General features: G+C 35.9%; 1 protein-coding gene across 1 annotated transcript in view; it reads right to left on the bottom strand.

The window, feature by feature from the left end:
- Positions 1-1,591: 1,591 nt before the first annotated feature.
- Positions 1,592-25,195, bottom strand: part of PROS1 (protein S) — a 59,922-nt gene continuing 36,318 nt past the window's right edge. The window contains exons 9-15 of the mRNA XM_066347158.1: positions 23,183-23,298; positions 19,446-19,635; positions 13,344-13,511; positions 11,668-11,836; positions 7,772-7,920; positions 5,507-5,732; positions 1,592-2,262 (exon numbers count right to left, since the gene is read on the bottom strand). Coding sequence (XP_066203255.1) covers positions 2,108-2,262; positions 5,507-5,732; positions 7,772-7,920; positions 11,668-11,836; positions 13,344-13,511; positions 19,446-19,635; positions 23,183-23,298 — 1,173 coding nt within the window. The 3' untranslated portion in view covers positions 1,592-2,107. The remainder of the gene's footprint in view (positions 2,263-5,506; positions 5,733-7,771; positions 7,921-11,667; positions 11,837-13,343; positions 13,512-19,445; positions 19,636-23,182; positions 23,299-25,195) is intronic.

Here is a 25,195-nt window from a genome sequence, read left to right on the forward strand (position 1 = left end):
TCCAGTCTACAATGTAGCCATAACTACTCATCAAATATTTGAACTCACTCATATATGGGATGCAATGAACAAAGTAAACTGATGAACAAAATATTATAGAAACAGAGTCAAAGATACATGGAACAGACTGACAGCCGTCAGAGGGAAGAGGATTTAGGGGACTGGATGAAAGAAGGTGAAGATGATTTTATTGAGCTGTACACATGAAACCTGTATGGTTTTGTGAACCAATGTCACCCCAATAAATTAAATTTAAAAATCCTACTGCACCCAGGTTCGAGACCCCGAGGTCGCCAGCTTGAGTGCAGGCTCATCCGGTTTGAGCAAAGCTCACCAGCTTGGACCCAAGGTCGCTGGCTTGAGCAAGGGGTCACTCAGTCTGCTGTAGCCCCCAGTCAAGGCACATATGAGAAAGCAATCTATGAACAACTAAAGTGCCGCAGCGAAGAATTGATGCTTCTCATCTCTCTCTCTCCCTTTCAGTGTGCCTGTGCCTATCTGTCCCTCTCTCTGACTCTCTCTGTCTCTGTCAAAAAAAAAAAAAAAAGAATACAAGAAGTCCTACTGCGCTGCATAAAGATTACATGTATATTATGTAATTTTTGTTCTATTTGAAGAGTTGATAGAATACAGATGTTACTCATATAAAATTTTAAAATATACAATTTAATGTTTTATATTATATAAAATTTCTATTGTGAGAGAAAAACAGCTTATTTTCTATAACTGTCAATGAAACATCAGATAACATTCCTGATGTGAATGGTAGAGTTAAGAATAATAAAACTGCCTGCTTCAAAAAACATAATATTAACTATGTCCCTCTGTTATCATTCTTCCATTATTAAAATCTAGTTTACTTTTCATAGTTTCTTTTGTCCTTCAATAATGAGTCACATTCTGGAAACTTACTCTGTTAATTAAAGTTTGATTCAAGGAAAACTGTGAACTTTTGCATTATTCATTCTCTCATTCATTCTTTCCATCATTAGGTTCTTCTTTATCTAATCTAGAGCTTGTGTGACCAACAAAGCCAAATTTAAGAAATGTCCCCATCCAGCATAATCTAGTATTTCACCCTCATAGAATCTAATTAGCAACTGATAAAATTCACATGCTGCTGTCATTACAATGTCGACCACTCGTTTACTAGTTCAGTAAGACTACTCATTCAAATGTGAAGCCAGTGAAAGGAAGATGAAGCCAAAGCCTGCACCCCTGAGGAACTGTTTTGAAATAAAGCTTTAGGGCCTTCAACACAATTTGTAACAACAGGCCATTGGCCCTGGCCGGTTGGCTCAGAGGTGGAGCATCGGCCTGGCATGCAGGAGTCCTGGGTTCGATTCCCGGCCAGGGTACACAGGAGAAGCGCCCATCTGCTTCTCCACCCTTCCCCCTCTCCTTCCTCTCTGTCTCTCTCTTCCCCTCCCGCAGCCAAGGCTTTATTGGAGCAAAGTTGGCCCGGGCGCTGAGGATGTCTCTATGGCCTCTGCCTCAGGCGCTATAATGGCTCTGGATGCAACAGTGATGCCCCAGAGGGGCAGAGCATCGTCCCCTGGTGGGCATGCCAGGTGGATCCCGGTCGGGCACATGTGGGAGTCTGTCTGACTGCCTCCCCATTTCCAGCTTTGGAAAAATGGAAAAAAAAAAAACCCCAAAAAACCAGACCATTGTCTCTCCTTTTTCGTTCATTAGGAAGAAACAAAAACAAATAAAACAGTATCTGCTACGATCAACAGTATTTAGTCACATGAACATTTGTTTGGGTTTACTTCCTTGCCTTCCAAGAAAAACAGATATTTAAACACTAGTTCACGATGATACAACTAAAATTTACTTTTACAAACATAAAAGTGAAGCAATGTCATTTGTAGCAAAAAATTTCAATTAATTTTTTTTTCATTATTTAATCTGTAGACAGTAACAGAGGCAAGAACTTTCAAAATGTGATTTATATCACAAGAGAATCTTATTTTCTTGAAAAAGGACATTTTAAGATTTCCAAGAAGGTCCAAGTACCATACATAAGTAAAACCCTCAACTATTATTGAAACATAAGTATAATTACACCTAAGAAAAATACGTTATCAGCAGAAAAAAGATGACTTTAAGGACTGTCTTCCAACACTGATGGACATGAGTGAGCTCTAATATCATTGTGTTTAGAAATGGCTTCATCCAGATCCAACTCTACACCATTAATGTTGACTTCCATGCAGCCATTATAGAAGGCATTCACTGGAGTTGCATTGAATGGAACAACTGAAAAAGAGAATTTTAAAATATTAGCTCAAGATTTTTACCATCTTATTTGGTTGTAGTTAGAGGAATTATAAAGATTTCCCATTCTAACCAAATTCTAACCCTAAGAAAAAGTTAATAATGTAATTCTACTTAATACATGAGTCCCTCTGATTTCATTTCCAAAATCAGTTCCAAACAAACCTAAGATAAACATACTTAAAGAAGAGAAAAAACAAGCACATTCTTACTTAACATGTTCTATGTCATTCTTGTCTCTTTAAACTTGAGCAACAGTTTAAGCCTTGTTAAATCACTTTCAGCTCTAAATTATAGCTATTTAGAAATTTTTTTAAATGCCATGATAAATCTCTTTTTTATTACTGGGATAAAAATTAATTACTGTATTTTCCAAAGAAATAGTTTCCTGCTGAGCATACAATGGCAGATTGTGATAGGAATTCACTCTTATCTGATGTTTGGTTCTAAAAAACAATTTTAATGATGTTTCAGTGAATAGGTTATGGCTTTTGGGCCTTTAAACACTTTCATTCTCTTTATCAAACTTAATTCGTGGGTAACACCCTTGGATTCCTAAGAACTATGGTTCATCTTAAAAACATCCATATCTTTATTGCTTTTTCTTTTTTTTTGGCATATACTTTATGAATCTTATTCTTTTTATTCACTCCTTATTCTTCTTCCTCAATACCTTATGCAAAAATATATATACTTTAAAATTTCCACCTCTAACTTGACAATACAGGGAATAAAGTCCATACTTTTCTGTGGGCTTATAGCATTTATTAAGAAACCTTCTGAAGTCTGGCTGAACACTATAGATGAAGCCACTATTATAGAAAACCTCAGAATCATCAATTTTGCCTTATTTTTAATTCATAACATGCAATCTAACATGCTTATTTTGCGCACCAATTATAACTTGCCCATTCCACAGTTGACATTCTTAATATCTCAATTTTCAGTTCCCCTTCATTTTTTCTCACCCCTTTTCTAAGCACATCTTGCCTGAAGTCAGTCTTCAGTGCTGTTTCCAAAGTCCTGGAACTACTGAAATATTTATATTTTTACTTCTTTTGAACCCTTTCATTGTTTGTTTGATATTTTTAATTGCATTCAAATAATTAGTGAATAAGGTAGTAAGGGGGTTTTAATGTAGAATTTATTCATTTGAACTATAATTCCTGATAATTAATGATGCTAACCTAACTAACTTTCTAATAATCAACCAATTTACTTAACTATCTTTATTTATCTACCTGAACTGCTAGAGCCTATTTACCTCCAATCCTCAAAAACCTAGATGAAAATTCCATATATGAAAAATAAAGACCTTGGTCAGTTAAAGTAATATAATAAAGGTTATTACAAGTCCAGATATCAAAGTCAGATTCTCCCCATACAAATAATCTGCAAAGGTATCTGAAAATTCTTCAAAGCCCTGGCCAGTTGGCCCAGTGTACAGATGTCCTGGGTTTGATCCCCAGTCAGAGCACACATGAGAAGCCATCATCTGCTTCTCTACCCTTCCCCCTCCCTTTTCTCTCTCTCTTCCCATCTAGCAATGAGTGGCTCCATTGATTTCAGCATTGGCCCAGGGCACTGATTATAGCTCAGTTGGTCCCAGTTGGCCTCAGGTGCTGAGGATAGCTCAGTTGATTCGAGCATTGGCCCCACACGGCAGTTGATGGGTGAATCCGGTCAGGTTGCATGGAGGAATCTATCTCCCTTCCTCTCATTTAAAAAGAAAAAAATAATTCTTCTAAATAACTTTGTTTCAATTTTTTTGCCACTAAAAGTGATATATTTAGGACAATATCATATTTTTTAATATTAAGTTAAAAATGAACCTGCTTTTACTCCAGTTTTCCCCACATCTTGGTGTGAAATTTCCACCCATGTTGTTGTTCATACCAGATATTGATACTTAGAAGATTCTATATCTGCCTTTCAATTATTAAAGCTTATTCATTGTGTTTCTCATATACATCTCCAAGTCCCTCACTGTATACTATCACAACCACCATTAGCCTAGTTCAGCAGTTTCCTTACCTGTAAAAGGAAGGTAATAGTAGTACCTACCTCACAGGACTATGTTGAAAATTCATATATTATAAGTCCTCTGAACACTTTCCAGACTGTTTGTTATGCCCCAATTGATGGTAGCATAGTTGTCGCTGCTATTAGTACTACTTCCTCGACTGGACTACTTCAGAAGCCTTCAACTCATCTAATCCACTTTCATCTCCTATCTGTCCATTTCCATCCATTATACAAGGTGAATTTTTAAAAACTGCTATATTGATGAGATACAACTTCCTTTTTAAAAAATTTTTAAATAATTTTCAAAGTTCTTAAGACTCAGGAATGTGAACCAGGTCTAAACCCTCCTAATTTGCCCCTTGACCCGCACCTGGTTCAGAACCCCACCCTGCACTGCCATCCCCCCCCACGCAACAAGCTTTCACCAGCCTGATCTACACAGTACTCAAGCATGCCAACCCCTGCCCATTTTTCCCATACATAGGCCATTTTACTTGAATATTATTGCCAATCCCCACCCCTACCACCTAGTTTAATTCAGTTAAACCTTCAAATATTACATGTATGTATGTCTTAATCTCTTCTTCAGAGAGCTTGTTTCTGGCCACTACAAGTAGAACGCCCTATTTTCAGGCTCTAAAAGCAACCCATACTTTCTTTTTCATAGAAGCTATATAACCATTTTAATTTTTAAAAATATCCTAATTACTTGTTTAATGTCTGCCTCTGCCACTGGATTGTAAAAGCCTTAATATTGATAGCAGGGATGGCATCTACCTGTTTACCATTATATTCCTAGTGCTTGCGATGTAGATTCTCAAGAAATACTGGGTGGGTGATGGATGATTGAAGAATAAATCTTGAATTCACAAGACTATTGTGAGGATGAAATAAAATAAAAACTCTTACTGGCTAGAACAGTGAAATGTAGCAAAATTTGATTAGTTTCAATTCACTGTTAAAAGAATAGTAAACTGAAACCACTGAAGACTTGATTTGGAGGGCGGTGAACACACAATAGGCCCTAACTCTAACCCTAACCCTAACACCTAACCCTAACTTCCATAATTATGTTAAACAGTGTTACCCCAATAAATTCAACTGAAAATAAATAAAATAATAAAATACATATTTAGAATACTATCAATTTGATTAAAGATATGTATTTTAAAACTGAACAAAAAAAAATGTAAGCAGATACCTGGAAGGCCACCCAGGTAAGTGGTTACTGTTCCTTTCATTGCTTTGTCCAAGATGTCAAATTGTCTTTGAAGATCTTCAGAGTAGATGACATCATATTTAAGTGGAGTCCACAGCTCCAGTTTTTTTCTGTTGATTCTGAATTCCAGATGCGATTGTTGACTGGAACACAGATTTATGGCCTCTATCCGAGCTATTAACATATTTTCCACAGATACCAGGATGTCCTGAAGAACAGGCAGACTCGGTTTAATCAGCAAGTACTGAGGATAACGCCGTCTAAGAGTGACTCAGAGTTTTTGAAACTCAAACACTTAATCTAAATAAGAAAATAATGTACAACAGAGCCTTCAAGTTTAAGTGAAAAAAATTAATAATTGTTATAATTTTAGACTACATATTAATTTTATAAACTTCATATTCAGCTAAGATGTAAATGTATGGTGGCTTCTGAAAATTCAGTAAATCCACAGGTTTGTGATATCAACAATGGGTAACTAAAGTAGTGTCTTAAGCAATCGTTTCCTTTTTTTGAGCCTTCCTGACTTGAACACTTACATATAAAAAAGAATGGAGTTGAATCACTATTTGTTAGGAAAAAAAAAAAAAAAAGACCTGGAATATTTAAAATGCTTTAAACGCACATGCCAGAAAGACTGAAATGATTTTTGTGCTACCCAAGCAATTCTATAGACTTGGGACAGAGTGTAAGAAAAAACTCAGAGTAAAACCAGGGGCCACAAGCAGTAAATTACAGAGTATTTACCAGAAGATTCTCAAAAGAGAAAAATCCCTTTTTATTTTGCTGAACTTTTCAAGTTACTGATACACAAAATTACTCAACTTGTTCAGAGTAATCTATGCATATAGCTTATATGTGTGTAGAGGAAATGTAAAATATAAGCGAGAAAATATAATAATATCAAAACTAGGGAGATGGAGTGCTGTCATGCTTCCCAAACGGTAGAAAGACAATCTGAAGCTTACTTCGGAATCCAAGATACCTGTGTTAAGTACATCACAAATAAAGGTTATTCGAGAAAATTTGTTACTGTGTTATACATTCCATATCCTCGAACTGATTAGAGTTGATTATAGTCAGCTAAGAAAATGTTACAAAATGATCAGTTGTGTGTAGAATAATGTTATAAAACAATGTACACAGATGTTCAGAAAGCAATCTGATGTTTCAAAAACAGAGAGCCATGGAGACAAACACAAAAAAGATGAAATATATATCAAAGACTTGGCTGGCATGAATTAACCTCCACGGAGCGGTGCGAATGCAGTGTTACAGATAGGAATTCCCTTTTGTTTTAAAAAACAAAACAAACAAGTAAACAAAAAGATGAAATCTCAATGTAATAAGCTACAGGCGTGGTAGATTGGAGATGAAAACTCAGCAGAGGTGTTCTAGGTCGCTTATGGTTAACCACCAGAGATTGCCTCAAATCCTCTTTTAAGTTGCAAACAGCACATTTTTTTATTACTACAGCCATTATTCAATTATGTGTCTCTTTCTAAAAGCTACAGAGAGCATCCAAGCCAACCTTGGCACAAGTGCAAGCTTCTTGCTGTAATTTGTTGGAATCCAGCACAGATGACACAGGGACAGAGCTATTAGCCTCTAATAGAAAGCTGAATAATACAGATCTTCTGATAACTCTCATGTTTCCTTTGAAGCCGGAGTCTTTCCTGTTCCTCCTCCTAATTTCTTTCTGCATTGCCAGAAAAAAAGCCAAGTAGACTGGTTTGAGTTTTCTTCTAGTCTTCCTTAATTTACTCATGGGAGAAAAGATTGAGTGTGCCAGAAAGCACAAAACATTACAATTAGGTACTGAATATATGAGTACAAATTGTATGCAGATTCACTTCTATTGTGTTAGTATGAACTAATTCCCATGATACCTCAAGGATTCTGAATAAGGGTGGATCCTCATCCACTCTGGGAAAGGTTCCAAGCAGCCTGTGTGTGAGTCTGCCTAATCTTAGCTACAGATGCAATAAGATTTTCAATTTCTTACCCTTACTTCCTGCCTGGTTCAGATCTTGGGACTAAGCCAGCAAAAAAGTAACAATAATGGACATTTGTTGAGTCTTTAATGATGTGCTAAAGATCATATCAAATATTTTATATCAGTTACATCATTTAATCTTTAAAAAAGTGCACTTTGAGGTAAATACTGCTATTGTATCCATTTTACAGACAAACAAAAACAAAATAACAACAAAACACAAGGATCGTAACAATTTAGACTGATGTTACCTGCAGCTTTTCAGAGGAGGAGTCGACCAAAGACAAGGCAAAGGGCACCGAGTCTCCTGACACCAAGGCAAACATAACGCCGGTGCCCGCGGATGGGCGAATATTCAAAGACACATTTACTTGCCAAGCCTCAAAATTCGATATATTATCTGTTTAAACAATTAAATAATATTAGGATTAAAGTACACCTAAATCGCTCAAAGCCATTTTTGTGTAATAATAGAGATTTCAGTTTTCTCTTCTCAATAATCTATATAACCTTGGCAAAACAAAACAGAAGAAAATAATTAGTGCAGGCAAGAAACAGAGCCCCGTTTTCCTGTTCTTCCGAGAGTAGCCTTCTAGAGTGCGGTATTTAGGAATTTGATGACTTTTCCCTGCTTTGTATATTCAACAATGATGAAATCTCAAAGGGGTCATAATTTTAAAGTACACATTTAGATGAAACTTCAACAAATTTATTGTGATATTTCTGAGGGAAAATTTGGGTATTCCTGCCCTTACAATCGTGCCACCTCTCATTCATAAACGGTTCAGGTTAGATCAGTAGGAAGAAAAAAATATGATTTATATGCATAGGGGAATTAGGTAGTTTAAAATACTCTTAAGTCAACTGCTCACTTTGACATTAAAAGAGAAACTCTTCTCTATAATTCTCTTGCCATAATATGTAATATTCTTTTTCTTAATGACTAGGTTAACTGTCTACCACACTAGAACGCAAGCTCTCTACATGTCTTTACAATCACTTTGTTTTCCACAGAAGTCACTCAAGAAATATTTGTTGAATTACTATGTTTCCAAAATAGATGGATTCCTAAAAATATTATGTCACAATCTGAATGAAGTCTTCGTCATTCAATATAAAGTAATATATTATGACAACGCAAAGACCACTTTGAAACAGCGAATGTGAATAGAGAAAATAGTTTTCCTTTATGTGATGTTCTTCCATTCATCCATATCTAAAGCTATTCCATTTTTTTCATTATAATCCTCTAATTTTCACCCAAGAGAAAATATACACATTATATATAATCATTTTAAAGTAAATTTACTGTTAGTAACAGTCAAACTAAAATGAATGTGCAAATGCACAGAAATTATAATTTAACATTAAATATTAATTGAAAGTTCTTTAAAGTAATCCATAAAAAACTAATCACTTATTAAAGTATTTCTTCTGATACAATATGACTCTTATTTTCATTTTTTTTTACTTTTTCCTTTCAACAAATTGTTGTGAATCAATTATTTTCCTAGTCAGTCATCAACTCAATTCAAGCATTTTTTTAAAATCCTTCATTTACAGAACAAGAGTAAAAGTTAAAGGCATTGTATTAAGTTATGTTAGAAAAATAGAGTATTGAAGTAATGTTCTTTTTTAAAACTGTAGTAGTAAGTCCTTCTTAGGCTGCAAATAAACTGTAAAAATATAATTTTTTTTCTTAAAGCAGCGATATTATACTAATACTATGTTTACAATACAAATTCATAACAGCTCAAATAATGAACTCCTAAAAACAGAAAAAGACAAAGAACACAATAAAATAATTAAGATATAACATACCTTAAAGATATTCAACTTCAGTAGAGATTGGGATAATACTATTTAAAACTACATACATGATTTAATTCTTTAAATATCTGATTAAAAAGAAATCGCAAGCATAAACCTATTTATTCTGTTGGTAGAAATATAATTTGATAAAACATCTTTGGAAGAGAGTTTAATAAAACAGTAACAATTATGGCCCTGGCCGGTTGGCTCAGAGGTAGAGTGTCGGCCTGGTGTGCAGGAGTCTCGGGTTTGATTCCCAGCCAGGGCACACAGGAGAAGCACCCATCTACTTCTCCACCCCTCCCCTTCTCCTTCCTCTCTGTCTCTCTCTTCCCCTCCCGCAGCAGAGGATCCATTGGAGCAAAGTTGGCCCGGGCACTGAGGATGGCTCCATGGCCTCTGCCTCAGGCACTAGAATGGTTCTGGTCACAACAGAGCAATGGCCCAGATGGTCGGAGCATCACCCCCTGGTGGGCATACTGGGTGGATCCTGGTCGAGTGCATGTGGGAGTCTGACTGCCTTCCCGTTTCCAACTTCAGAAAAATACAAAAAAAAAACAAACAAAAAAAAACAGTAACAATTATACATTTGCATAAACTCTGAGAGAAATAATCTAAGAATCTCTCCTATTGAATTACATAAGGGTACAAGGATGCATGTCCAAGTATATTTATGGAAGTATTATTTGTAAATGTAAAAATCTGAGGTCAGTCTGGCAAGTCCACTTAAACTCTTCCCTGTCTCTTCTACACAACAAAAGCCTTACAACATGGGGGAAAGATAACAAACTTGTCACCACAGGACACATGTGAAGACTCACTGTACCTAAAAGATAGGAAAAGGAAACAAGAAAAAAAACCAAACAACAAAAATGTTCTACCATGAAGAAGGAACAGAAGAACACCTTGGATTCCAAATATTAGACATCTCTCCTACTGGTGTGAAGGAGAAGACAGTGAAAAGTTCACCCAGTGAGACCCAGGAATACAACTTTCACTAAGACTGAATCTATACTGAACAATAGAGAATGCTCTCCCACCGAGCCCTTAACTCCCAAATCCCTCTAATATGCAAGCAAATGTCAAGGCACAAGTAAGCAAATAAAAACACTCGCTGGGTGAGTCAAGACCATAGAGAGACATTTTCTTGATGCATATCATAAAAAGAATACCTAACCTTAGGATGAGTCAGCTATTAAGAAAAACCCTCTGGCAAACCAGCTACTACCCTAAGCACAGGTAATATCAAAGGAATTTGTAGTCACAAAAACAACAAAACCTAAGCCACTCGACTTTTGACTAGATTGATTCAACACCTTTCATTAAGGGCCCAGCAAAATCAGAGGTGGGCTCATTTCTAGATAGAAATAATTTATATATGGCCCTGGCTGGTTGGCTCAGCAGTACAGTGTTTTTCCAGCGTGTGGAAGTCTCGGGTTTGATTCCCAGTCAAGGCACACAAGAGAAGCAACCGTCTGCTTCTCCACCCCTCCCACTCTTGCTTTTTTCTCTCTCTCTCCCCCTCCTGCAGCCGTGGCTTTATTGGAGCAAGTTGGCCCCGGCACTGACAATGGCTGTATGGCCTCGCCTCAGGTGTTGAAATCCCTCTGTTGTGAGCAATGGACAGCAGCCCTAGATGGGCAGAGCATCACCCCCTAGTGGGCTTGCCGTCTGAATCCCTGTCGGGGAGCATGTGGGAGTCTGTTTCTCTGCCTCCCTGCCTCTCACTTAATAAAAATTTAAAAAAAGAAATACTTTTTATCTCAGTCCCTACTGTTTCACATGAGATGCCCACCTTTCAAACAAGAACTATATGATACAGAAGGAAGAAAGAAAAAAAGCAACACATGGTCAAGGACAAAGCAATGAACATGATCAGGCTTAGATATGAGACCAATGTTGGAACTATCAGAGAGGGAATTTTAAAAAACGATAATTATATTGAAGGCATGGGTACAAAAGGTGAACAATATGTATGAACAGATAAGAAATTTGAAGGAAGGATCAAATGAAAATGCTGGAAATGAAGATGAATCCTTTTGATGCATTACCTGGTAGACTCAATACAACTAAGAAAATGTTAAACCTTCAATTAAATTTACCCAAATTAATAAGGCTATGTGCCAATATTCTTTAATAATAACAGAGACATATTCAATTACTTCCCCTGCCCCCATATGGTGGGAAAGTCTTGTAAAAAGTATATAACAATATGAATAACACTATGCATGGCATAAAGTAGGTGCTCGTGTTTCCTGAAGAAATTACTGGTGTTTCTCGATTAATAAATGTAGTCATTAATGAGAAAAGATAGATAAGATGTGAAATCACTTACTATAATTTATGCTAAATTGAGCAACTCCAGAACCAGGATAGTAGGAACCCTTCTCCACAGTGATAAAACAATGCTTATTTTGTTTTTCTTGAATAATCTCCTCTACTCTTGAAGCTCCTTGATTCATCAAATCCCAGCCTCGTATACATCCATCTAGACGAGGGTTAATCTAACAAAGTAAAATATACGTCAAGGAGTGCATTTTCAACTTCTAATTCAGACTGATAGCGGCTCCACTGATTACAGACACAGGTTTTCTGTCAGAGGGAAAACCGTTTCTTTGAAATATTTTTAATATTTTCAATATTTTGAATTTTATCTAAAGTTTTCTTTTCAAAGTATCCTTCAGATAGAGACAGTCTTTTCCAGGAAAAGTGAGTTTTTACCATCACAGGACTCCACCAAGATCTTAATATTTAACACATCAGGCCCTTCCTGCCTCTTTTATGTCATTCAAGGGGAATTTTCTGCTCTCAGCTTCCATATATGCTTCTAGCTCCGGCTCCGGGCGCTATGCTGATTTCTATTTTTCCTTAATTGCATTTACCACAGAGGTCTGTCTCGCGTCAGCCTGGAAGACTCTTCGGGAACTAACGTATTTCCATCCTCAGCCTCACCCTGGCGTTCAGTCAGACTGAAGACATGGAGTAGCCACTTCATAAATAGTTGATTCTTTTTGAATAATTTATTTTACTGTTGAAATGTCTCGATTTATCAATTTCAAAGGACAGGCATATTCACTCTGACATGGGTTAACTAATTCAGAACTTATATCATGCGGCAGAAATCTTTTAAGGTAATGTGAATTGCTCTGAGTGAAAGATGGATATAAAATAGTAAATATTTAAGTTAAATCAGCCGGTGCATGATTTTAGATAAAATATTTAAAACTCCTCGAGGACAGTGATTCGTCTCCTTCATGAAGCCTAGTCCAAGTTATTAGACAAACATCATTTTCAGCAAATCATCTATTATACCTAACTCCAATTTATATCAGGCTGCAGTTATACTCCCAATAAAGATTTCTTAAAAATAAAAATAAAATGATTCCATCTTATGTGCTATTTTTTAGCTCCTGAATCTAAGTCGTAAGATAGACCTAAGAAAGCTCTCTTACTGACTTTAAAAAATAATGTATTTTGCTCTGACTGGATAGCTTAATTGGTTAGAGCTAGTCCTGAAGCACAGAGGTTTTCAGTTCGATCCCCAGTCAGGGCACCTACAGGAACAAACTGATGTTTCTGTCTCTCTGTCTCCTTTCCTCTCTCACTAAAATCAATAAATAAACATTAGGAAAAAAGGGAAATGCTTTAAAAACAAACTAATAAAGAATCATGTATTTTTGGATTCAAATACATGTACACATATGTTTAATGGCTAAGTATGGACAATTATGATGTTAGCAGTGAACTGAAGCTTAAGAATTTAAAATTTTTTATTTCTCCCTGAGTAATGATGGAGGTTTAAATGGACTCAAAAATACTACACTCATTTTCTTACTTCCTTAATATCATTTCAAGGGCCACTAATGTTATTTTTCCATGTTCAATTCAAGTTGTCCCAATTGGCGTGTTCAATAAAATAACTTCTTTTGACTCTCAGAAAAACATATCTTCAAATCTATTACAGACAAAGGGAATTCATCCATGATAAGCAATATAAGTTTGGATCATTACCGGTCTAATGAATGTATTCTCCAATTTCCGAGGTAATCCTGCAAAGTATACTTTGGTTTCTATAAATCCATTTGTTGACTTAAAAAGGCTTTCAGGTTTATTTATATTCATTACGGCTTCTTTAGCTATTTTCACACTAATACTTTGTTCTAATTCTTCCACAGAGACCTACAATGAAACAACAAAACATAATTATCAAACAACAAAACATAATTGAATGGCATTTAAAATAATAAGTTTGAAAAATCCTGTTATTATTCCAGTAAATAGTTTTTCAAATAATCACTTAATGTAATTATTAATTTTTTCCAATCCATTTGAAATGTCAAATGATTAGAAAGGTGATAAAAATGTGTTCTAAAGGAACAGCGCTTAATTGAAAATTAAATGACTATATTTTAAAGTTTTAAAAATCATTATTATTCTCTTAAACTTAAATAACCAATTATATATAATATGTGTCCTTCAAGCCAGTGTGCCATAAAATGGACAGTTTTTTAAAAAGTGAGTCACTCTACAAAATCTTAGGAAACCTTTAAGTGTTCTTACTTGGCAATTGTTTGATAATACACATATAGAATCAATAATGGAAATAAAGTCTTCATATAAATAAAGAGAAATCAGTATAGTCAACATCCTGATCATTACACACAAATTATATTTTATTTCAAAATTCCAAAGTAATAGAGGTTATTAAGAATAAAATTAATAAAATTAAATTGTTTTCTTTTCTTTTCCAATTTTGAAAGTAATTTGAGTGTTAAACTAAAAGTTGGTAATGATGGTAAACAACAATAAAAAAAACCTTTTTATAAAGGCAATTCGAAGAACCATTGCTGCAATTTCATGCAAAACCATAACACTCAAAGTGCAAATTCTTCATTTTTTAATCACTAAAAGAGGCCAAATAATAGGTATATTAAAGCACCACTGCAGGAAGAGAAAAATCTATGTTTTAAAATAAAATAAATTTGGTAACATTTATAGGTTTAGGGTGAGTACACTCTGTCCTTAATGTAGCCAATCACCTTATTACACCCTATTGATTATTTCCTCTTTGAAAGACGTTCTTAATAGTACCCAGGACCTCAGTTTGGCTTGGTTCTGCCCCTCCCCATTCCTTCTCAGTCTTCTTGCTAGATTCTCCTCTTCTTCTCAACCTCTGTAATAAGCCCCAGAGCTCAGCCTCCAGACCTGTTCCCTTTACCCTGCAAGTATTTCTAAATGGGCACTCTGTTGCCCCACTCTAGGGCATATGGAATATTTGGGATGGGAGGTCCTTTTAGTTGTCATAATGAGTAGGAGGTATGCTTACATTGTCATATGCAAAATCGTTGTACAAAATAAGAAATGAAATATCCAATATCTTGAAAATCTTCTGAATATCCCTACTGGATATTCATGTAGGGTATACTTATAATTATGTGAGTTCGTATATATATTAAAAAATTATTCATTGTACTGTTTTGCCATTTACTGAGATTTTCAAGAAAGTAAGAGTCTCATAAACCAAGGATAGATTGATGTTTGTTTTGTTTGAATCTTTTCCAGTAGTTTTTCACCTTTTTGGAAAATTACTGTTACTGATGGCAACCCCATTTATGCACTTATGATATTTGAGTTTCCAGTCTGACACCCAGCACAAATCTTCACTTGTAGCTTTCATGATATTCTATGTAGAGGAGCAAGATTTGACAAGTATTATACCTGTATTGAGCATTACATGTTGAAATATATATATATTGTGTTCTTATAACTTACTTTTCTTCATTTACTGCATATAATAATTAAAGTATTCTATTAGTTTCTACTAGGGATATGTACAGGTAGTTTATATTATTGATGCATTTCACTACAGGACAGTAAAGGAACATTATAAATATTTGGGCATTACATGAGAGAATTTAGAACCGCAGGTTGATACACCCAATTTCATGGCCTTTAAGTTTCTCTTTATGCTGAAAATTCAAAAGTTGATGGCATAACTTAAAAATATATCCAGAATCTCTGACCAGGCGGTGGGGCAGTGGCTAGAGCAGGGGTCCCCAAACTACGGCCCACGGGCCGCATGCGGCCCCCCAAGGCCATTTATCCGGCCCCCACCACACTTCCGGAAGGGGCACCTCTTTCATTGGTGGTCAGTGAGAGGAGCATAGTTCCCATTGAAATACTGGTCAGTTTGTTGATTTAAATTTACTTGTTCTTTATTTAAAATATTGTATTTGTTCCCATTCTGTTTTTTTTTTTTTTTTTTTACTTTAAAATAAGATATGTGCAGTGTGCATAGGGATTTGTTCATAGTTTTCTTTATAGTCCAGCCCTCCAATGGTCTGAGGTACAGTGAACTGGCCCCCTGTGTAAAAAGTTTGGGGACCCCTGGGCTAGAGCATCAGACTGGGATGCGGAGGACCCAGGTTCGAGACCCCAAGGTTGCCAGTTTGAGCCCAGGCTCATCTGGTTTGAGCAAGCCTCACCAGCTTGAGTCCAAGGTTGCTGGCTTGAGCAAGGGGTCACTCGATCTGCTGTAGCCTCCCAGTCAGGGCACATATGGTAGAGCAATCAATGAACAACTAAAGTGCCACAAAGAATTGATGCTTCTCATCTCTCTCCCTTCCTGTCTGTCCCTATCTATCCCTCTCTCTGACTCTTTGTCTCTGTCAAAAAAAAAAAAAAAAAAAAAAAAACACAAACAAAACAAAACAAAAAAAATATATATATATCTCCAGAATCTGACCACTTCTCACCACTCACACCATCAACACTCCAGCCAAAGTTTCCATCTTCTCTCGACTAGGTTATTGCAATGGTCTCCTCACCTGTTCTACCCTTACTCTCCACTATCTAGTTTTCATAAAGTCATGAGGTCATGATCAAGATTATTTCTTAAAATGTATATTATGTCATGTCTCAAAATCATCCAAGTTCTTTCCACTTAGCATAAAATCCAAATCCTCACTATGCTTCCCAAGGCCCTACACAACGTTACTCCAGATCATATTTTTTACCTCATTTGCTACTACTCTCTTCCTGTCTCATTCCACTGCACTGGCACCAACCTCTGCATTGTTCCTGAAGCACAGCAAACACATCCTCTTACTTGCAACCTTGTACTTGCTTTCACTTGGCAAAGAATCATCTTCCCCTATTTATTTCTCATGACTTGTGCCCTCAAGTCTCTGGTCGGATGTAATCTCATCAGAAATAGCTTTCCTGATTCCATGAGTACACTCACCATCATGACTCTCTATTTCCTGACCTTTCTCTTTTGTTTTTTGTTTCTCTTCCTCATAGCATTCCCTACTATCTGACATTATAAATTTGTTCATGTATTCGTGGTTTTTATCTCACCACTAGAATGAAAGCTCCATAACAATAGTGACTTTGTTAATTCACTGTTATATCTCCACCACCTAGAAGAAGGAATAGCACATAAAGTCCTTAATAAGTATTTTGGTGAATGAATGAAATTATAATACAAATTATAACTTTCCCACTAATATTAGGATTAAAGCCAAATATGAGATAATCACTTATAAGCGCTCAATATTTCTTGCTATAGCTTATAGCCATGCTAAGTACTTAATAATTACACATTCTATTCAATATACCTGAATTATAAAACAATTGTTATACATTTTAATTTCTTATTTTAGCGTATTTTATTTAAAATTTTTAAATAATTTAAAATCAGTGAAACTGTTGCTATATAGTAAATAGTCCACCTGATAGATCAATCTAACTTAATTTTGTTGATTAAAATGATTTCTTAAAATATTTATCTCAAATAATTTCTGCACTGCATAAATTTGTTTGAAAGGGTATAATTTATTAATAAACCATCAAAATTATAAGCTGGTAATCTTTTTAAAAAACAAAAGATATGGAGTGAGAAAAGAAATCCTTTATATTGGGGTGTGATTCATACATTGTTAAAATGTTAAATTTAGGATTTAAGAAAAACCACCAGCCCCAAATTTATTACCTTATTAAAGTTTTTCTCCACCTTGTTTATTATTCTTAAATATAAATTTGATATAAAATTGCATTGAGTTGATAAAGGGAGATTTTAATTATGTTTTAACTGAAACATATGTACATACTAAATAGCTTCTTTCAAACAAGGATCACAAACATAGGAGACAAAACGTATGGAACTGAATTGCTGCCTTCCACTTAACCTTGAATCCTGCTTTTAACAGTATGATTCATCGACAATCTTTAATAAATATAATCTGCAACTCATGATGTTATTCTCACAGGTAAACATTTACCTTCTTCATTATACATAATTCTACTTGGACATTTATCAAAATTCTCCTTCAAATACCTATTTTCTATTTGTATAAACTCACTGGGATAAAACATTTGTTCTCTTTTGCTGAAAATGTGATTTTAGTGATTTTATTTTGGGACATTAGGGCAGTAAAATACATTCTTTAGCACATGGGAGGGACAGCTACATGTATCAACTAACCACTCTAGGTACAGAAGTAGTGGGAAAGACATAGTAGCAAAGCATCTAATGAGAGCATCATAAGTCAGAGAATTTTAGCCATTTCTCTGAGAGTTGCACCTACACCTGTGCAGAATTCTTTTAGAGTTAGGAGCCCAAAATCTATGGCTGCCAAAGAACAGAGAGCTCTCTTTTTGGTGAACTGCATCTATGCCCAGCTGTACTTTATTACTACTTCTACTGCAACACATTTCACATGACATTGTATTGGTCCACAAAGCCACGTGTATATGGACAACTAATTCCTAAGGCAGCATCAGCTACTAAGCTGTGAGGTACTAAGCTCAAGAGTAAGGAAAACCTGTTTTATAATTCTAGCACCATTGTACTCAAGAACTTAACGTTTTTGAAAGTGCTCACCCAAAGCTTATTGAATATATGAGTGCATGAGTCAGTAAATAAAGGAATGAAATAATTTAGTGATGACTTTGCGTGGCTTTGCCATATGTACTTCTCATCAGCTCCCAGTAGCATAAAATATTTCTCTTTTGGGTACTACATGCTAAGGTGGAGCTGATCTCAGCTATCCTCTGCTGGAAGTAGCAATGATTCTATTGCAGAAAAGAATTCTCCCCACTATAGACTAGTAATCTCTTCTCCAAGAAAGTCTCCATTTTAATCCAGTTGATAAAAATATTGTTATTGATTATTAAAATAAAGGCTGATGGTCTGACCAGTGGTGGTGCAGTGGGCAGAATGTCAACCTGGAATGCTCAGGTCCCAAGTTCAAAACCCTGGGGTAACCCGCTTTAGCACAGGCTCATCTGGCTTGAATACAGGTTCACTAGCTTGAGTGCGGGATCATCAACATGATCCCAAAGTCACTGGGTTGAGTCCAAAGGTCTCTGGCTTGAAGCTCAATGTCGCAGGCTTGAGTCCAAGGTCACTGGTTTGAGCAGGGGGTCACTGGCTCAGCTTGCGTTCCACACCCCCCCCCCCGTCAAGACATGTATGAGAAGCAATCAGTGAATAACTGAAGTGACACAACTACGAGTAGATAATTCTCATCTCCCTTCCTGTCTCTCCTCTCTGCAAAAATAATAATAATAATAAATAAAATAAAGGCTCATGATTAGGGATTATCTAAAAATGCTAGTTTCTAGGCATTTACATGGCTACTGGCTAATGTAAACTGTTTATACAAATTAATTATCTATATGCTAATATTTAAAATTGAATTAACTTTACTAGTTCCTATATGTAATTTTCTTGCATTTAAAAATATAGGTGGCTATCCAGTGTACCTGTCCTTGATCAGTGGAGTCCTTGCATAAACTATTATGCCAGCTAATAATCCTTGACGTGTAGGAGAGATACCACTATTTACCCAGTAACAGCCCCTAAAATGAGTAAGAAGTTGAAGACAGAATAGGTCAAGCAAATACCTAAAAAACAAGTTTATGAGAAATCTTAAATGTATTAAGTGAAATTATCTTCCCTCATGCTGTTTCACAGATTTGTAGTACATATAACATCATATTAAACCCAGCCCCACTTAGGTTTGATATTGCTATAGAAATAAATTATTAGTGATTTTATACAAACTGTGTCAAAGTGGAAAGATTCTTCGTAAAATCTGCACAACATACCATATTCCAAAGACCATTGTTAATAACTTGGCCTCCAGTTGTGATTTGGGTTGTATATTCATTCTTAAATTGAATTTCAATCTTTCCATCACGAAGTGCAAGCAGGAACCAGGATGAGTGATCAAGAGACTCAGCATACAAGATAACACCTTCTGAATCATAGGTCCGGAAATCAAATGTCGCTGAAAATCTAAACAATGGACAGAGACAGGGCCTTAATAGTGATAGTAAGGAAGGCTCAATGTATTATTCTATTTTTCTTGTACTAGCAAATAGCAGTATGTTGCGAGAGTCCACTCTTTCTGTCCCTGGAATTAATAAAAGAGAGGAGCAGAAGTAGACTGTTGGTGTATTATCTCTGGCTCCATGTATATATAAAATGAAGTTATTATATTTTCTTGCTTATTCTTGGAGTCTTTTTTTTCCCAGTGAACAAACACTTTGGTAATTTTTCTCTTTTTTTGGCAGTTTTTATGGAGGCACCTTTCAAATATTAGAATTAATAATGCACATGTACAAATATTAGGCATATTGTGTTTCTCCTGGAACCTTTTAAATGCTATATAATCTGATTAAGATTTATTTTTGCTGTATCTGTAAGCGATTAATAAAAGATACTACAATTTCATGATTGCTTTATTCATCTAAAAGCATATTTCCCCTATGATTTCATATATGTCAAGAAGGAATTACAGAGATCTACAAAATAGCATCTGGATGATTGCAAACCTAGTTAAAGCCTTCATGTGTGGTAAAAAAAAGGGTAGAGTCAAAAACTTTAAAATGTATCTGTTAGCTTGATTTCAAACGGTCTCCAAAACTCTAATTGCATATATCATGTTACCAGAATACAAGGATAGAGAGCTTAAAAGATACACTCTAATATTGCCAAACCAAATTCAATAATACATTAAAAGGATCATATACCATGATCAAGTGGGATTTATTCCAGGGATGCAGGGATGACCCAATGTCTGCAAGTCTATCAATGTGTTATAACACATTAACAAAAGAAAGAATAAAAATCCTGTATCATCGCAACATATGCAGAAAAAATATTTGACAAAATTCGACAACCATTTAGGATTTTAAAAAAACTCTCAACGAAGTGGGTATAGAAGGAATGCACTTCAACATAATGAAGGCTATACGACCCCCAAGGCCAGTGGGCAGGAAGAACCACTCCCTCAGTCTCCCTGGTCAGTCCCCACAAACCCCAGCCTCATAAAAAAAATTTCAATGGCATTTTTTTACAGAACAAATAATTCTAAAATTTCCATGAAACCACTAAAAAATCCTGAATAAGTAAAGCAAGCTTAAAAAAGAAGAACAGAGGCCTGACCTGTGGTGGCGCAGTGGATAAAGCATCAACCTGGAAACACTGAGGTCGCCGGTTCAAAACCCTGGGCTTGCCTGGTCAAGACACATATGGGAGTTGATGCTTCCTGCTCCTCCCCCTTCTCTCTCTCTCTCTCTCTCTCTCTCTCTCTCTCTCTCTCTCTCCCCCCTTCTCTCCTCTCTAAAATGAATAAATAAATAAATAAAATGTTTAAAAAAAAAAGAAGAACAGAGCTGGAGGAGGCATCACACTTCCTAATTTCAAACTATACTGCAAAGTTATAGTAATCAGAATGGTATCATATTGGCATAAAAATAGACAGACAGATCAATAAAACAAATTGAGAGATGAGAAGTAAACCCTCACATATATGAACTAATTCATGACAGAGTCAAGAATACACAATGAAGAAAGGATAACCTCTTCAATAAATGTTGTTGGGAAAATTGGACAGCCCCATGCAAAAGAATGGAACTAGACCACTGTCTCACACCATACACAAAAACTAACTCCAAATGGATTGAAGACTTGGCTATAAGATCTGAAACCATAACATACATAGAAGAAAATGGGACGTAAGCTCCTTGACATGTGTCTTAGCAATGTTTTCATGGAACTGACTAAAAAGGATAGAAAACAAAAGCACAAATGAACAAATTGGACTACATCAAACTAGAAAGCTTCTACACAGCATCAAAGGAAAACCATTTCATAGAACAGAAAATATAAATGCACCCCTGTGTTCACTGCAGCATTATTTACAATAGCCAAGATATAAAAACCAACCTAAATGTGTGATGGATAAGTGAATAAAGAAGATGTGGCACACAGACACACACACACACACACACACACACACACACACACACACACACTGGACTACTACTGAGCCATAAAAAGAAGAAGATCTTGCCATGTGAGACAAAATGGATGGAGTGAAATATACTGCTCAGAAAAAGTAGGGGATATTTCAAAATGAATATGAAACAATAAAATACCCCTACTTTTTGTGAGCAGTGTAAGTCAGATGGAGAAAGACTAACACTGCAGGATTTCACTCATGTGAAATCTAAAACAAACAAGCAAGCCAACACAGAAATAAACTCATAAATACAGAAAACAGTATTTACGGTGGTACAGTATTTATGGGGGTGGGTGAGAAGGGTAAAGGGGGTCAATTGTATGGTGAAGGACAGGAACTAGACTTTTGGTGGCGATCACTTCGCAGTGAATACATACATCAAATAATGTTGTATGCCTGAAACATATATACATAATGTAATATACCAATTTTACTAAAAAAAAAAAAGAACCAGATATAGTTTAGCCATGTGTTTTTTGGGTATTGGAGCACTAATACCCAATACTTAACAGCAATGACTGTTGTTAAGACTCTGCACACATGTGTAACTCTAGATATATGTGTAGATATTACAGGAGAGGAAAAATATTAAGGATGTTTTATTTTTCTTTAAGGAGGGGAGACAGTGCCATGTGCCTCCCATCCAAGATCCACCCAGCAACCCACGTCTTGGCTCGATGCTCACTTACTGAACTATTTTTAGAGCCTGAGGCTGATGTACTCATACCCACTGAGCTATCCTCAGTGCCCTGCTGATATCCACCAATCAAGCCACCGGGTGAAAGGGGAAGAGAGAGAGAGAAGGGGCAGAGGGAGGGGAAGAGAAGCAGAGAGTCAGTTCTCATGTGTGCCCTGACCAGGAATCAAACCTGGGATGTCCGCATGCCGGGCCTACGCTCTATCCACTAAACCAATAAGCCAGGGCCCAGGATGCTGTATTTTAAAATAATGTGTATACAGTATTTCCTGACTGGTGGTGGTGCAGTGAATAGAGCATTGACCTGGGATGCTGGGTTTACAAGTTTGAAACCCTGAGGTCGCCAGCTAGAGCGTAGGATTATCAAAATGATCTCCTGATTACTGGCTTGCAAAGCCCAAGGCTACTGCTGGCTTAAGCAAGGGATCACTGTCTCGCCTGGAGCTGCCTCCCAACCCCAGTCAAGGCATGTATGAGAAGTAATCAGTGAACAACTGAAGTGACACGACTACAATGTGATGCTTCTCATCTCTCTCCCTTCCTCTCTATTTCTAAAAAAAAAAGTATTCAGTGCCTTAAGGAAGAATGAGAGAAATAGGTAAAAATGATCATGGGGAAGGCCAGCCGAGAATGACCCAAATTGGTTTCTAACATGAAAATTATATGTGTAAAGCAGTGACTTAACTTTGGGATTCCTCAAGTCCTGTGATCGATAATCTACCAAAATTATCTGATTTATAATGCAATTTCGTACATTTCAAACCTTTTCAGTCACATCCTTCTCCTGTCCTAACCCGTTTACCTCTAGAAATGATCATTAACATTGATTGGTACCTCACCTGATCTCATCCGGTAAGCGAAATCTTAGGTATAAAACAACCCCTACAAACTGCTCTGCCAAGTAAAGTAGTTCGTAATTTTTTTCAAGGTTCAAGGGAAGGCACACTGGAACAGCCTGTAGAAAAGAAAAGGAAACAAACGCACAAAAGGCATATTTACTGCTTGATGCTTTTGTCAGATTATGCATCCTTTCTCTGGTTTCTAGTGGTCTTGTCAAATGTAGCCTCTGTGTACATTACAATAACTTAAAAACACCTTGGTAATAATAAAGCAGTATCTTTTACATCTTTGTATACTCAATCAATATAAGCTCCAAGAATACTTTTGTGCTTTAAAATCTTGTTCAGCTTGACCAGGCGGTGGCTCAGTGGATGGAGCATCAAACTGGGACGTGGAGGACCCAGGTTTGAGGCCCAGAGGTCGCCAGCTTGAGCACGGGCTCATCTGGTTTGAGCAAGGCTCACCAGCTTGAGCACGGGGTCACTCAGTCTGCTGAAGGCCCCCGATCAAGGCACATATGAGAGAGCAATCAATGAACAACTAAGGTGCCACAATGAAGAATTGATGCTTCTCATCTCTCTCCCTGTTTGTCTGTCCCTATCTGTCTCTCTCTGTCTCTGTCACATACACACACAAAAAAATCTTGTTCAATGTGTGTGGCTTCAAATATTTGTCTTTAATATTTCTTTTGTAAACAGTAGTCCAAAAGATAAACTTTTTCCTATAGTAACAACATACAATCCCTTAGTTTAATTAATACAGGTATCATACCTTCCATAAATTATATCTGAAAATTATTTTTATTTGGAGTCAGAAATAGGTCAAAAAATTAATGTACCAATATTCACTCATTCATTATTAAGCGAAAAATTTTTAAGCAAAAATTGTGTTATTTACATAGAAAAAGGAATACTGAAAAATCTGGATGGAATAAATATAAACAAGATATCATCGTAGTATTCAAGGGAGGTACAAAAAAGTGATTTTGAGTCTTTAAGCCTGAAATCAAGTACTTTTTTTACTAACAATAAAAATAAACATTAAAGTGGCAAGTGTTTTAAAGATAAATTCTCAGACATATATATGGCTATTTTGGAAGGAACTGTGTACATAGCACTGTGTTAACTATAGGTCCAGGAATAATCTTTCATTTCCTCTTAGAACCTTAATAAATCTATTCTGATGTAGACGGTGATGTGTAACTATAACAAATATTGAAATAATAACATTAAATAATAAAAGAGACATTCACGTAGCTTGGCATTTCAATGAAGTACTACCAAAGTTAATACACAGACCAACTATCTTACCTCATCCTACTTACCAAGTAGGTAGCACAATTTTGAACATTATATTTTTGGGACATAATATAACTTTGTCTTCATGATAAAGAGGTATGTGTATACACATGATTAGTCATTGCTAAGGATTTTTATCTTTTTACTGTTTGCTTCATACTTATATAAAATTTTACCTTCACTTGTAAAAAGTAAAAGGAACACAAAATTTGGACTAAGGATCACTAACACATGATCCTTATTTCAGAAAAAAATAGCTTCAGAGGTTAACCTATTTATTTCAGTAAAAGAAAAATTAGAACATACCCCTAACAATCAATTTCTGGGACAACTATGTGTTAAATCTGAATTAAGTAAAACCAAATTTAAGATGAACAACATCAACCTCTCTGAATGTTTATGTACTTAAGCCTCACTAAAGCTTCTCTTCTGACAAAGTTGTTTCCACCTGAAAGTTTATGAGCATTCTTGCAAGTATTATTATGCCTAAGGCACCATCGAACTTGTCAGAATGGTGACTAAAGAAAAGTAAACACGAGGAATGTTTTCACTGAACTTCCTATGGAAGATATTTTTTCTCACAAAGAGAAGTACAAACCTCAGTTTTCCTTAAGTTTTTTAAGTAAGCATTATTTTATATTTTGTAAATGTACATGCCACTCAAATGAGCACTCTCTGAACTGTGACTCTGTAGCGTTTTTTTTACACAGCCAT

Source organism: Saccopteryx leptura, chromosome 8 (genome assembly GCF_036850995.1).
Source record: "Saccopteryx leptura isolate mSacLep1 chromosome 8, mSacLep1_pri_phased_curated, whole genome shotgun sequence".
Classification (NCBI taxonomy): domain Eukaryota; kingdom Metazoa; phylum Chordata; class Mammalia; order Chiroptera; family Emballonuridae; genus Saccopteryx; species Saccopteryx leptura.